We start from the raw sequence: 16032 nt of genomic DNA, 5'->3' as shown, positions 1-16032 counted from the left end.
TCCGAGAGCTTCTCCTTTAGAAGGAGGGCAGGCATGGATTCTCTCACCTTCTCAGGTATGTGGTAACGTTCTCATTAATACACGTTGGGCAAAATTAGAGATTATGCAGTTGCTTTAAAAAAATAAAAGTGTGTGATTTCCCCAAATACATTTAACCTAGATATCTATTGGCATTTCGACTTCATTTACTATATTAAAGGACAGACCAGTGAGATTTCAAACTCAGAGATCTGAGCAGCGCCTGTTTATATTTTCCTGTTCAGTAAAGCATTTGTCTTATTATTAGAGTTAGGCTAAAAATAAGGGAAAAAACAAAACAGAACAACAAAAAAAGTCCTTTAATTTCGACTTACATTAAATTCTGATGTTGATAAAGCTTAAGGCACTTAAAGAAAAAATTTGCTCTACCTGGCAGAGAACAAACTACAGTACCATGCCCCCACATGGAAGGCCACGGATGTCCAAAGTAGGTGCAAAGATTCATTAAAGGTTTTTAAGAATTTTTTGCTACTTAATTTCAACTTTATTTAGAAGCAAATTTTTGCATGTGCCTCTTTTGGTTATTTGCGGGTATATAAAAATATCTCCATTTTAGGAAAACAGAAAGATACAAGGTCAAGAACAAATTCAATGCATCTCAAGCTATATTTCTAGATACCCTTTTTCTTGGCTTACCAAATACTCAAAAATTGCAACAACGAATACAAGACGTAACTCATTCAAAAAAGTAAATTTATCCCAAATAGTAATAATAACCAGCTGCTTTCCCTGGATGATCAGACAATCTGGAATTCAAAACCCTTTTTGGCCTCAATCTTGTTAATTTCAAAATAGAGGATCTTGTTATGCCACTATCGAAACTAACCCCAGGTACATCTGAAATGCCAGTCACGAATTTTACTAGCAGTATTCTTTGAGGTTTCAATTACTGTAACCAGCCTAGATCAACCCATGGTGATTTATGTGTAAGGAAAATGGGAAAATGGGCAGTGACTAAGTTCTTTACAATCAATGTTCCTGGAATCCTTTCCAAGTAATTAATTAGGGAGGAAATGTTGATAATGGGAAAGGCTATGCACGTATGAGAGCAGGGAATAACACACAGGAAATCTCAGTATCTTCCTCTCAGTTTTGCTGTGAACCTGTAACTGCTCCAAAAACCCATCTTAAAAAATTAGAGTCTGTTTATTCTTGCCATCTAGTCCCATGAAACACACCTAAGAGCTTCAATTTCCTACACTGACTTAAAAAAAAAAAATCACTTTAGAACATTAATATAACACATTAAACATTCCAAGAGCGGAAGACATATTTTTAAAAAGGGCAGGGTAATAAAGCCTGAATATTGGTTTAAACAGCTTTGCACACTGACATTATTACCTAGATCCCCAAATCCTTTTATAGCCTAGACAGGTGCCATAAAAGGATTTAGAAAACTATACTTAAATTGGTAATAATGAAATTAATGTAAAATGCAACTATTATGCGTGTATGGAATGTAACAGTGCTGAAACTTGATTAATCAAGCTCATTTTATTCCCAGTGTGATTCCAAGAATGACAATTTTCAAAATAAAGTCACAAAAGTACAGCAGTCTTAACAATGTCTTGTTTGGAATACAGTTAATAAAGCACCTCTAGGATGCTGTCAGGAAGACAGCTAAATTATTCAAGACCTGGAAAACATCACAGCTACCCCTAACTAGGGAACTGGTAGTATTAAAAACAGTATCAATAATGGGGCGCCTGGGTGGCTCAGTCAGTTAAGTGTTCAACTCTTGGTTTTGGCTCAGGTCGTGATCTCATGGGTCGTGGGACTGAGCCCTGTGTAGGGCTCCACGCCCAATAGAGTCTGCTTGAGATTCATTCTTTCCCTTTGGCCCTCCCTCACTCGTGCACATGTGCACACTCTCTCTCTCAAATAAATAAATATTTAAAAAAAAAAAAAAAAACCCAAAAACAGCATCAGTAGGTGTCAGCCACAAACTCACCTTCACATTGGAGCCAGCATAAAGCCTCTGAGCCAGCAATCTTCCTGCCTGGATTGCTACTGGAGTGAGCTCCAGTTTCCCCTCCAATATATCGCCAATGGCATAGATATAAGGCACATTGGTCTGCTCTTCATCTGTGACAGGTATTTTTCCAGTCCTGAAAATTCATTCAGTTAAAATCATCAATTACCACTATTAAGCAGAACAAAATCTCCTTTCTCCCAAAGAAGCCCAAAACTGTGATTCTAGCTAAGAGCAACGTTCTAATGTATTAACTTAAAAATACATACATACAGGGGCGCCTGAGTGGCTCAGTCGGTTAAACAACCGACTCTTGATTTTAGCTCAGGTCATGATCTCAGGGTTGTGAGATCAACCCCTGCATCAGGTTCCATGCTAAGCGCAAAGTCTGCTTAAGATTCTGTCTCTCCCTCTGCCTCTCCCTACCACACCACCCCCCCACACATTCTCTCTTAAAACAAACAAAAAACATACATACATAAAATTAAATAAAATATAATAAAATAAAAATTTTTTAAAATACACAAAAAGCTTAGAGACAATTCTGGAATAAGAAAACTGTAAGAAACTCTGGCGGACAACTACAACAGTGGTTAAGAATATGCAGATTCTAGGGGTGCCTGGCTGGCTCAGTGGAGGAGCGTGTGACTCTTGATCTTGGGGTTGTGTGAGCCCCATGATGGGTGTAGAGATTACTTAAATAAATAAAACTTGAAAAAAAAAAAAAGAGAGAATATGCGGATTCTAAACTGTAATAACCAGGTCTGTTAGTTATTACCTCTATGATGTTGGGAGGGCTATTTAGTATATCTCTAAGCTTAATTTTCCCACCTATCAATGGGAACCATAATAATGGGAATACTAGTAAGAAGAAAAAGGATACCATCTTCTACCTTAAGGGGCTGTGAGGACTGAATGAAAATGTGTACAAAATATTTAGCACAGAAGTCCATGGCTCACAGTAAGCGCAGAGTTAAGTGTTAGCTGTTAACATTACACAAAATCTAAGCTTTGGACCCGCTGGAAACAGGCTGGCAGGTTTATTAAGTTGATGGAACATTTGGTCTGCTAAATCTTATTGGTGACCTCCTCAACAACTCTGTCTCTCCATCCTCGTAAAAAAATGAATAAAACAAAAATCCTCAAAATCAGATTAGGAAGTCTCTTCTCCAAAATACAGGTTACTCCTGAAAGGGCAAAAGAAACCTGTATTGTTAGTTTCCCAGACATCTGGCATTCATAGCACTTGTTTTTACTTGGCCGTAAGGAAAAGTGTTCCTGGGAAAGAGCCCCAGACAGATAAGGAGCTACCATCCATCTCCGTGATCTCAGGTGGTGCTACAGTCCAGAGAACTTTAACTTTTAACCCTGGAAACAGAAGTTTTTCATACTTGTAGCTGTCACTACAAACACAGTGACCACTCGTCATCCTAAAATGTGGTAGCTCTAACCATGGTTCAAATCTACATATTTAATGAAGCTCAGCACACACACCTGCAATTAACTGTGGGGTCAGATTCTTTCTCTGGACACTATACGTTACAGAAACAAAATGCAAGCCGCTCTATCTTCCATTTAGATTTTGAAAAGGGAAAAAAAATAAAACAGGAAATACTAGTGCGAGTGACACTGAGACTTTTCTCCAACTACAATTAAAACTAATTCTAAAAATCTAAAACTCCACTATTAATCAGTATTACAAATAACTGAAACAGTATTTGATAAGACATAATAAGATTTTTTCTCTTACTTTTCATTTATCTTTACTCCCACGGTTTCTAAGCCAATTTTTCTTGTACAAGCATCTCTTCCTATTGCCAGCAATACCTGAAAAATTATTAATATATCAGTGACTGTTATCAAAATGGATGTACAGAAGTTACTTAATCGTTGAGCCAATCTGATTTCATTTTCCAGACACGGAAAGAAATATTTCATTAAGAAAATAATGCAAGAGTTAAAACAAATTAGAATCTTTTAAAAACATATCCATTGAACAGGATATAGCAGAAATCCCTGTCCATTTATTAAGAAAAAGAAAGTTAACGATTCCTTTATAAATCTAGCCAAGTTTAGGGACAAAGATAGCACAGCCCATGACTGAATTTTTTTTTTTTTAAGTAGTGAGCTAGGGAGATTAAAATTTTGAAGGACAGAGACGTTCTAGCTCATTTAAAAAGTTGGATGCCTTTTTTAGCTATTTGACATATGATGTTTTTAAGTTACATATAAAACAAATTATGATATCACAAGCAATAAAGATATCTTAGAATGGGAATAAAATCAAGGGTTTTGGAAAGAGCAAACAGCCATTATATGTACCCAGCAAATATCCAAGAAGCACATTATTTGCTTTCTGGGTCCACTCCTTACCGTATTATACTCTCCTTCAATGGTTTCATCACTACTGGTGGACTTAGCTACCACCCTGAGTCGGCCTGGTGTCCCTGCTTCAATTTGTTCAACCTACAAAAGTAATAAAAAATTCTGTTTAAGTCTGTTTAACCCAAAGGTAAACACAGTATCTGGCTGGAAAGGTCCTTCATGTCCCATCTCCCTCATCTTAACATCATTACGACAATAAGAGATTTTTCTATTTTATCTCCTTCTTTCTTGTTGCTTCATGTTTGCTAGAGGGGCTGTCTTTCAAATAGCTCCCAAACAGAATAAAAGTCAAAGAGAAAAGTGGGAGAGGACTACAATCCTTAAAATCTAACTAATAACTCACTGCTTTTGCCTGGCTCCTATTTGCTACTCTCCCAGAACCATTAATTCCCTGGAGAGCCACTACTGCTCAAATTCAGAGATTCTCTTCCAACTACAGATGTGCAGTTTTGTCAACAAAGAACAGACACTGGAGTAGATCAAACGTGATACAGATAACAGCTAGAAAGCCCTAAACAGTACAGTGAGCAAGGAGGCAGTTTATCGTAACTAGGAGTGGTCTTCAGTTGTCCAGGATGGAAGGAGGAAGGAGCAAACCCTGGAGCTGTGCTGCACCAGATGGGATCAAACACACCAGCCCACTACTCAGCAATGCCAACGACGACCTCCAGACTAGGCAGCAACAAATGAAAAAAACCTTATCACCTGGGCGCTTCTGCAAGTCTGTAGTTCACCTTTGTCTTTGAATGACAGCAAATCATGGGTTTCTATAAAATATTCACTCAGAGAAACTCATAAAATCACCTGCAATTTCTACTTTACCTTTTAGATACAACCCTTCTGTATGGGAAAACTGGCAAGGGTCATTTTACTTTCACCATCAATACAACAGTAAAGATTTCCTTCTCAAATTCCCTTCCTTTCTATATAGTTAAGCCCATTTGAATGTACTGAAAATGTCTCTCCTATTTAAGTTTAATGTCCTAACCTCTGGAGAAGAGCTGCAGTAGTCAGATTAGCTGCATGAGCTCAGATCTGCCTAAAAATGATAAAGGCCTCATCACTCCTCTATTTCCTTCCTGCCTCACTCACTTTTGTGTTCCAGTTCGGCTTTTTCTGTATCTAAAACAATTTCTGCATTTAGAACAATTGTATTTCCCGCAATCTCTCTGCACACCACACTGTGTTCTCTGTCTCAAATGTGTTCTCTCCTTCCTCCTTACAGAAGGCTGCTTCTACTAGGTCACTGGCTAACACAGCACAGCTTCCCCAAGGCCCATGGGGGTCAGAGAGACCCTGGGAACCCACGTAAGATGTCAGGTGCACAGCCATATTTATTTCACTAAGGGATAGTCCACAAGATTCTCAAAGATGCCCACAACTCTCCAATGGATGTTAAGGCATTATAAAGGAATGGTCAATTAATCTTCAACAAAGGAGGCAAGAATATGCAATGGGAAAAAGACAGTCTCTTCAATAAATGGTGTTGGAAAAACTGGACAGCTACAAACAAAAAAAATGAAAGTGGCCCACTTTCTTTTCTTTTTTTTTTAAAGATTTTATTTATTTATTTGACAGAGATAGAGACAGCCAGCAAGAGAGGGAACACAAGCAGGGGGAGTGGGAGAGGAAGAAGCAGGCTTCCAGCGGAGGAGCCTGATGTGGGGCTCGATCCCGGAACGCCGAGATCACGCCCTGAGCCGAAGGCAGATGCTTAACGACTGAGCCACCCAGGCACCCCTATAAAGATTTTCTAAAAAAATAAAATAAAATAAAATAAAATAAAATTTATACAACTCAACACCAAAGAAACATAAATAATCCAACTAAAAAATGGGCAAAAGTGGGACTCCTGAGTGGCTCAGTTGGTTAAGCACCTTGACTCTTGATCTCAGACCAGGTCTTGATCTCAGAGTCATGAATTCAAGCCCCATAAAAAAAAAAGGGGGCAGAAGACATGAACAGATATTTCTCCAAAGAAGGCATCCAGACACCCAAAGGCACATGAAAAGATGATCAACAACACTCATCATCAGGGAAATGCAGATCAAAACCACAACGAGAAGGGGACGTCTGCGTGGCTCAGTCAGTTAAAGGTCTACCTTCAGCTCGGGTCACGATCCCAGGGTCCTGGGATCCAGCTCGGCATCAGGCTCCCTGCTCAGTGGGGGGAGTCTGCTTCTCCCTCCCCCTCTTGCCCCTACCCTCTGCTCTTGCTCTCTCTCAAAAGATAAATAAAATCTAAAAAAAAAAAAACACCCCACGATGAGGTATTACTTCACACTTAGAACAGCTAAAATCAAAAACACAAGAAACAAGTGTTGGCGAGGATGTGGAGAAATAGGAATCCTCATGCACTGCTGGTGGGAACGCAAACTGGTACAGCCACTGTTGAAGACAATATGGAGGTTTCTTTAAAAATTAAAAATAGAGGGGCGCCTGGATGACTCGAACAGTCTGCCTCTTTGTTTCGGCTCAGATCATGATCTCAGGGTCCCAGGATAGAGCCCCAAGATGGGCTCTGCACTCTGCACAAGTCTGCTTATCCCTCCCCCTCCCTTTTTGCCCCTCCCCCCACTCCCCACTCGTTGTGTACAGACTCTCTCTCTAGAATAAATAAACAAAATATTTTTTAAAAAATTAAAACTAGAACTACCCTATGGTCCAGTAATTGCACTACCAGGTATTTACCCGAAGAATACGAAAACATTAATTTGCAAGGATACACGTACCCCTATGTTTACTGCCGCACTGTCTACAATAGCCAAATTACGGAAGCAGCCCAAGTGTCTCAGTAGATGAATAAAGATGTGGTTTATACAAACAATGCAATATTAATCAGCCATAAAAAAGAACGAAATCTTGTCATTTGCAACAACACGGATGGAGCTAGAGAACATAATGCGAAGCAACATAAGTCACTCAGAGAAAGACAAATAACATGATTTCACTCATATGTGGAGTTTCAGAAACAAACGAATAAAAGAAAAAAGACAAACCAAAAACAGACTCTTAACTACAGAGAACAAACAGATGGTTCCCAGAGGGCAGGTGGGGCGGGATGGGTGAAATAGGTGATGGGGATTAAGGAAGGCACTTATCACAATGAGCACTGACTAATGTACAGAATTGTGAATCACTATGTTGCACACCTGAAACTAATATAACACTGCATGGTAACTACACTGGAATATAAAAAGACACTACAGGAAGAGGTTATTCTTCTATCAGAACAATGTGTACATCCAGCTGTTGTTTTCTTATCATTGTCCTAGCACAAACATAGCATACCTATCTCCACTCCCTAAAAAACAACTCCAGTAATCAATTACTTCCAAGACATCTGCTACTCAATCCTCACTATAATACTGGGAGATAGGTTCATTCTACATTTACTCTGTGCCAGGTCCTGTTCTTATTACTTTCTAAGTGTCAGCTAATACAATCTTCACAGGAACTCTGAGACGGGTACTATTATCATCCTGATTTTACAGGAGAAACTGAAGCTCAGAGAGGTTAAGTAATTCCCCCAAAGTCACATAGCGAGAAAATGGCAGAACGGTATTAAAAGCAGGTCATACTCATCCCAACGCTCAAACGCCACCCATCTATAGTAAGAGATCCCTAACATGGTCCTACAAAGAACCTACGTTAAGCCGCTGAACAAACGACAGCTAAAATTCCTTAACTTGTATTAACAAAACAGTCTCATCCTTACCTGCTCTAAAGGAAACTTATCTATTAGTCTGAGATACAAGAAGTATTTGATTTTGTCACTTTTATTTATCAAAATATCTGTGATCATGTTAACAACTCCCACTGTAACTTGGCATATTTTTTGATCTTTTCAAAAGAAGATTAAATAAGCAAAAGGCCAGCCCATGTAACAAAATTAGATAATGGTTCTCAGAGAAGCCAGAATAATACAGTGCATCTGTTGACTACACGGTATACCAAAGGCAAATGTCTTATGAAAAAAATTTAAAAACCAGCCCAGTCTTGAACTCTTATTTAAATCACTGGCATGTATGGAGAAACAAAAGATAAGAGACCAAAGATTATAAATAAAGGGATGCCTGAAGGGAAGCATTAAACAAAAGAGAACCAAAGGTAAGAAAGTTAAGAGAGTAAAGACATCATTAATCTGCAGCTAAGAACAAAGCTGTTTAGGTGGCAGCAGGTACAAGCTCATACACCAGTATCACAGGTGAGGCACTGCAGCGTTCCTAACGGGTTATAATGCTGAAAGCAGGCTCCCATCACCTACCCCAACACTCTCTCTCCTGCCAATTAACTAACTGTAGAACCAAGAAACCTACCAGCAACTCCACTTACTTTTATTGGTACAAACTGTTTTATAAACTTGACACCATGTTCTTCCATATGTTCACCAATTTTGTTGGCCATGTCCTGGTCAAATCCTCTAAGGAGAATGGATCGCACCATAACAGTAACATCTAAACCAATGCCAGCAAGAAATCCAGCACATTCGAGGGCAACATAGGATGCTCCAACCACCAGGGTCTTACCCGGGCAATAAGGTAAGGAGAAAAGATCATCACTGAAAAGAAATTTAAAAAAAAAAGGAAGAAAAGAAAGAAATTGAAAATGTTCATATGTGAGTAATGACTAAATCAAAGTAAAATTTTTGGTTTCTTAAGAACAATACACTTGTAAGATTAAAAACATTCAATTAGTTACACACATAATATATGAAAAGTGTTTACAAGGCCTTAGACTGTCCCTGTCTCGCCACTCAGTTGCTCAAGCTGCCCACGGCCAAACATAGCAAACCGCATAACTCAGTCAAACAACATAATTTGGAACTGTATCGAGTAATTCCCCACTGTGTTTAATATCGTATATTCGCAAACCCAAACCCCCCCCACCCCTCATCTCACCACCACTCAGCTCTCTTTGAGGTGGAAAATCTGTGTTACTTTCTTTTTATCTGGAACAACAATTGTCAAGAATGGGGAGAAAAGTAGGAGAAAACTTCCAACATAACTGCTTTATAAAATAAAAACCAACTATAAAAAGCAAAACCTAACAAAATCTTTTAGTCAAGCGAAGAATATACAAGACACGAGAGAGATCAGAAAGGCATTATTAGGAAATGAGGTTTTTTTTTAAATATGAGAAAGGAAGCTATCCAGACAACAAAGAGAATGGCTGCCATCTAAGCTGCCCCTATATGAAGAACAAAGGGAAAAAAAATCATCTCTTCCCCCAAAAAAGGGCCTGAAAGGAATAATATTTAACACAATCAGAAACTCCTCGGCAAAAAGCATCCAAGAAGACATATTTATCAACAACCTGTCTTAATGTTGTCATAATGTGAAATTCCTTCTTGAATTCCTAATGTGAATTGTTACGTCACCGTATGATCACCTGTATGGGCAAATCACACAGCCAGCCCTTGCTAGACTCACTTATTTCAGAAGGCCAATCTACACTGACATTGTGACCGTGCAAACAGCAAGGAGGAGGGACTAGGGTTTCATAAATCTACATGGCCCGCCATCCTGGCACTGTTTGTGTCCAAATGAATATCCATCTGGTTTTCAACGTTATGCATTTCTAATATACACTCACGTATGTACATTCCAGACATAAATCTATATGTCAGCAGTGATGTTAACTGGGTGGTAAGAAGATCAATGTTTACAGTTTTGAATTCTTAAATGTTCTCTTGCATAAAATGATTTTTGCCTTCTCTTTTTCCCAATTTCCTGTCCCTTTGGGCAAAAATGTGGCAAAACACTCTGAAGTTCTAGGAATGGACAGAATGGGTTTGAAGAAAAAAACCTGAAAAGCCTAAATCTGCAATGGGTTTCTCCTATCTCCCTGCAGCGCTCCCTTACCTGCTGATGCAGTACTCTCTGTCACCAGGGATGCCCAAGTAACGCGGCCTCTCACCAGTAGCAATGAGAAATCTCTCTGCTGAATAAATTTTTTCTTTGCCTTTGTTATTTGTTGCCTACAAAGAAACCAATGTCAACTTTTAATAAGTTATTCATTAGAATTGTAAACTTCATAGTTAACGAAGGCCATTCACATTACCCAATTTGATCTTCATAAACATTTGTTAATACATAAGATCTGTAAGGCTCTAAGTAGTTAATAGACTTGCCGAAAATCACAAATCTGGTAAGTGGCAGAGCCAAGACTCAAATCCAAGTAATCTGGCCCCAAATCCAGTACCCTTACACTGCCACCCCACAAGGGAAAGCCCTGTAAGATGTGACTGCAAAATCACCAAACTACATACACAGTTTGGGTCACCATGGCTTTTCCTGCCATTAAGATAATCCCCCACCCCCAACCAATCACACAATTACCTTAATCCTATGAGGACCCACAAACTGCCCATATGCATTCTCATAGGTGACTTTCTTCTCCCTCAGAGCTACCCGGTAGCCCCAGTTCAGAGAGCCAATGTGGTTCTGTACGGCTTCTGTCATTTTATTCCAGTCATGTTTAACTGCACAAGAAGAGAAGAAATGTTTTTAGCTTTTCCACTGCCAGGCAAAGATCGTTATTCAGTAACTATTCACATAGAATACAAAGAGCAGAGCTTTTAGTCTAGAAGAGCAGGGCCCTTCATTTCAAGCATATAAACAACTTTTTCATGCTCAAATGTTCTTTCCTTTTTAGAAGACTACCATACAATTAATCATGTAAGGCTTCCTGACAATTCCTAAAACTAAAATAACCAGGCATAAACTTTTCTTCTTTTTTAGAAATGTACGGGAATTTTACTTTGACTGTAAATACTGATTGCTGGGGTACTGAGGTGTGGTAAAGCCTAGGATTCTGTATTTGTAACAATTCCCAACGGATCCTGATGTAGCCAGGTTTGGAGTTAGTAAGCTGGTAACAGAGTCTATACCAGAGGCCCGCAAACAAAGGCCCACTAAAGCCCCACAGCCAAATGCAGCCCATCACCGTTTTAATAAAGTTTATATACCCATGATCACTTATTTACATATATTGTCTAGGGCTTCTTTTGTGGAACAATGGCAGAGCTGAGTAGTTGTGACAGGGATCACTGGGCCTGTGAAGCCTAAAATATTCACTATCTGACCCTTTACATAAGTTTGCTGACCCTTGATCTAGACAGAGTATTTTAAGACTCTGTTTCACTGTCCCCCAAATCCTATCTCACCGAAGAGAGGAAGATTTTTTAATTCTATCATAAAATGAATCCTTTGAGGGGCGCCTGGGTGGCTCAGTCGGTTAGGCGTCCGACTCATGATTTCGGCTCAGGTCATGGTCTCAGGATCATGAGATCAAGCCCTGGGTCGGGCTCCACACTCAGCGGGAGTCTGCTCCAGATTCTCTCTCTCCCTCTCCCTCTGCCTCTCCCTGCGTACGCAACGCTCTCTCTCTAAAATAAATATATTTTTTTAAAAAATGAATCCTTTGAGTCAGGCACTAATATATTAAATTTCAATGGATAAAAATCAATCATTCAGGGGCGCCTGGGTGGCACAGCGGTTAAGCATCTGCCTCCGGCTCAGGGCGTGATCCCAGCGTTATGGAATCGAGCCCCACATCAGGCTCCTCCGCTGTGAGCCTGCTTCTTCCTCTCCCACTCCCCCTGCCTGTGTTCCCTCTCTCGCTGGCTGTCTCTCTCTGTTAAATAAAATAAAATCTTAAAAAAAAAAAAAAAAAATCAATCATTCATTAATAACTTATCAATGACTAGAAAAAAAATAGGATGCAAATAAAATATACTCTTGTGATCGGACAAAGGCAGGTCCTAGGAAAGCTGTGGTTTAGAAGGAAGGAAAAGAGAATCAACATATACTAAAAGATCTGTCATGGTAATGAGGAGTCCGAATCTTGGATTCAGGGTTAATTAGTAGCTTGGCCACATAGGAAGTGGTGAACCAAGTCTATGCCACCCAACGACCAGCCTCTGGAACTGGGAATGACAACACAAAAATTGGTCTGTGGCCTCTGAGAACAGATCGTCGATATTCAATTCACAGAATCATAAAATGTGGGACTTTGAGAGATCAATGAAAACAGACAGTGACTACAGAATCCACTGTGGCTACAATGCTGAGAGGATGGTGTGCTGGGGGGCAGGGCTGGGGAGCGCTGAGGGAGCTCTGCCAACCCGCCCATCTGGCCTCCGTCTAGCAACACTAGAAAAAGAAGAGACAGGATTCACTCCTGCTTTCTCCCCTAGGAACAGAATAGAATAGTGTAACTCACACCCCTATGCCAATCATTTAGCTGTAACAATTATCAACATTTTGCCAATCTCATTTCATATACCCCCTTTTTCACTAGAGTATTTAAGAGTTTATTTTATTTTATTTGAGAGAGAGAAAGAAAGAGAGTGTGCATGAGCGAAAGGAGGGGCAGAAAGAGATGGAGAGGGAGAAACAGACTCCCGGATGAGCAGAGCCTGACATGGAGCTTGATCCCAGGACCCTGAGATCATGACCTGAGCCAAAGTCAGACCAACTGAGCCACCCAGGTGCCCCTTTACTAGAATATTTTAAGCAAATCCCAAATATTTTATCGGTGATCTGTTTGGCTATTACAGTGATTTAGGAATGACCAAAGGCCAGGGATGCTAAACATCCATCACTATAGTTTCTTACAGTTAGGAGGTGTCCAACCAACAAGCCAATAATGACCCCGTGGAGAAATACTGAACTGGACCACAGGGAGGATTGATTCACTTCTGAAATTTCACAATTCACAATTATACAACTATTAACTGGATTATACTCTGCTAATCCATCAGGAGATTGATTTCTATATTCTAAATAAGACATAGTTGAGATTAAATAATAGTACCAAAAATGCAATTATTTCAAAATTCAAGGTCGACAATTAGGCCTAACCCGACCTTAATTCTCTTAAAGCCTTCCTTTGTGGCTATCATGCCCCACCTGATTTTCAAATGCCTCAAACCCCTCTTTTCTACACCAAAGTTCCTTCTTCATCCTCTGGTATAGTAGGCAGTCACCCCCTGCCCCAGTCTCTAGTGTGATTATGCTCAGGCAGAAGGAACTCAGAAATTCCAGCCCACCAGTTTGGGATTCAGCATCAGGGAACTCTAGCTGCTCCTACGGTCCTGATCCTACACTAAGAATTAAGCTTCTGTCTTATAAAATCCAAATTCCCTACTTGATATACTACTGGTGGTAAATGGATCCTTGCTGGACTATGGATGGTAACACACCTGGAACCCTAGTTCTCTAGGGCTACACTGCCTTCCGATAATGCCCCAAATCCACCACCTCCTTGAATTCCCAAACACTACCTGGATACCCCACATCCCACTCAGCCCACCTGCTGACACAGTCCCAGCCTTTCTCCTAGGTCTCCAGATCCAGCTGGCTCGGTCTACCAGTTATAATCCAATGCTAAGCTTCTGCAATATAGATTCCAGCTGAGCAGGCAGGACCTACAATTCACCTGTGTGTGACATTAATGCCCACCACAGAAGCTGGATCTTAAAGCCAACCGTCTGTTGCTCCTGATCTGCCCCTATCCCACTACAGAAAGCTGGGCCACACTCTTAAATCTGACAACAGTAATCAGACTAACCGAACTTTGTGCTATCTTTAACATCTTCAGTGCACCTACTTATTTGAACTTCAAAACACCCGAAGGGGTACAAATTACTTCCATTACATACACAGGGAGATCAAGGATGGATGACCTACACAAGGCCAAACTAATTCACAGACAGCCACAAATAAACTACATATGAAACATCAAGTGTGTGTAGGCAGAATTAATCCTGTAATTCCGCAATGATCTTGCTTTCTTTGTAATGATATTGGGATTCTAAAACTTCTCAAATACTTATTTTTAAAGGCATATTTAATTCTTGAGCACAGGGGAACTCAAATTGATAAATCTAAAAATTATAAAGCAAACAAATCTTCCAGAAAGGTCCAATTCATCCAGTGCACATGACTGAGCTCCAGTAATTTTTAAGGCCTGAGACTTTCTCTGTACATTCTGAATTTGGAGCTTTAGGAAAAGGGCAGATCACAGCTGAGTCCTGGATGTGTCCCTCCCCCAGTCACAGTCAGATTCAGCTCTGCGGCCTGGCCCAGCTCCCTTTCCTCCTTCCATGCCTATCTACAGTGTCAGAGAAGACAACCTTCCCAGAACACTGGAGCGCTGTTATTTGGTCAAAGACATGAGATTAAGATGGGTCTCTATTTTTAAAAATGCAAAATAAGCCTTCATGCTTCATCCATGGGAACAGGGATCAGCAGCCTGCAGGGGTTTCTCATTTGAAAAATATATTACCAAGTTTCTTTCTTGCTCTAAGACCTAATGACATAAAGTAACATCTGTCTAAGTCCACTGTACTCCTCACTACTACCATTGTAAAAGGAGGGAGGTGACTACTGCTCCCTCAGTGGTGGATCCTGACAGGCATGGCAGACCCCTCCCAAGCCCAGCCTGGGTCTCTGCTAGGCCACAGCTTAGCTTCAGAAGCTCCCAAGGCTCAACGAGAAAAACGGAAGATAACACAGTAAACAAATTATGAGGTTTCCATTTAGGAAGAGTGAAGGGATTTAAATACAGGGCACAGCTTTCATCGAAGGCTTTGGGATTGCTGCTGCCAGCAAATACAAGAGGAAGAAGGTATAAAAATAGAAAATTATATATCTCTAACAATAAAACCCAGAAAGGGGGAAGAAGCACAGGAGTAAAACTGTTAATTTAGTTGAATAAATAATTTCTTTAAAGACAGACTTTGATTTGGTCCACGTCTTAAAACCCCATTAAAACTCAGGGAGCTTTTACTGGTTTTAATGTATAGATCTGGACTATGCTAGTAGTGGCTCTTTATTACCCCAGTGGTGATACATTTTTAGTTGTCATAAAATTTAGAAACAAATTCAACATGAATAAGTGTAGCTGGCGTTTACTGTTACCTGACAGGTACAGAGATATTCTTCTGCTGGAAAGATCGGTCTATTCACCAAATTCCATTTCACCACCTACCTGATTACTGAATTTATCAGAATTATACTTAGGTATTAACCCTGTTAATAAAATTGCACATTTGGCAGAGGCCTGTCCTTAACTCTTTTTGAGACCCTAAAGACCCACCATATATACTTCTACATTTCTACTACATTAAGCAATTCTGCTCTCCTGATTTCATTTTTTATAAGAGTTGATAGCTTAAAGCTAACATCAATTAGTAAAACATACCAATTTGATCCCTAGATGAATGAAGATCCCTATATGAATGAATAAAAATTGCATGACTGAGTTACATAGCTCCCAGCACTGTTACTTACCTAGATTTAAGACAAAGACATATCCACTGTAGATGACAGTATATGGAAATTATAAAGCTGCATAAATCAAAATTTGCTTGGAACAGCCTTACTTTTTCCAACAAATTCTAGACTTTTTCAGATGAGTATTCTTGTTACATGTCCTCTTTAAGAAGGAACTAACTTGGTTCAAACATACAACTTCCTATAATATTTGTAAATGTTTTTCTACACCCAATTAAACAAAGAACCAAGTGCTTAGCAGAGTCTACTCCAATTTATTTAAACTGTGAATGGAAAAATTAAAAGCAGCAAGTCCAGAGGAAGGGACAGAAACTGTGTGATGAGTAGCAGATA

General features: G+C 39.7%; 1 protein-coding gene across 7 annotated transcripts in view; it reads right to left on the bottom strand.

Annotated features, from left to right (window-relative positions):
* Nucleotides 1-16032, bottom strand: part of TXNRD1 (thioredoxin reductase 1) — a 110672-nt gene that overhangs the window by 22976 nt on the left and 71664 nt on the right. For all 7 annotated transcript variants that reach the window (XM_040637402.1, XM_040637401.1, XM_040637400.1 and 4 more), the window contains 6 exons: nt 10738-10880; nt 10261-10376; nt 8732-8957; nt 4385-4477; nt 3762-3838; nt 1991-2147 (listed from right to left, as the gene is read on the bottom strand). In XM_040637402.1, the coding sequence (XP_040493336.1) occupies nt 1991-2147; nt 3762-3838; nt 4385-4477; nt 8732-8957; nt 10261-10376; nt 10738-10880 (812 nt within the window). The remainder of the gene's footprint in view (nt 1-1990; nt 2148-3761; nt 3839-4384; nt 4478-8731; nt 8958-10260; nt 10377-10737; nt 10881-16032) is intronic.

Source organism: Ursus maritimus, unplaced genomic scaffold (assembly GCF_017311325.1).
Source record: "Ursus maritimus isolate PB19 unplaced genomic scaffold, ASM1731132v1 scaffold_21, whole genome shotgun sequence".
NCBI lineage: Eukaryota > Metazoa > Chordata > Mammalia > Carnivora > Ursidae > Ursus > Ursus maritimus.
The sequence above is the reverse complement of the archived record's forward strand: the minus strand, read 5'-3'. Positions and strand labels throughout refer to the sequence as shown.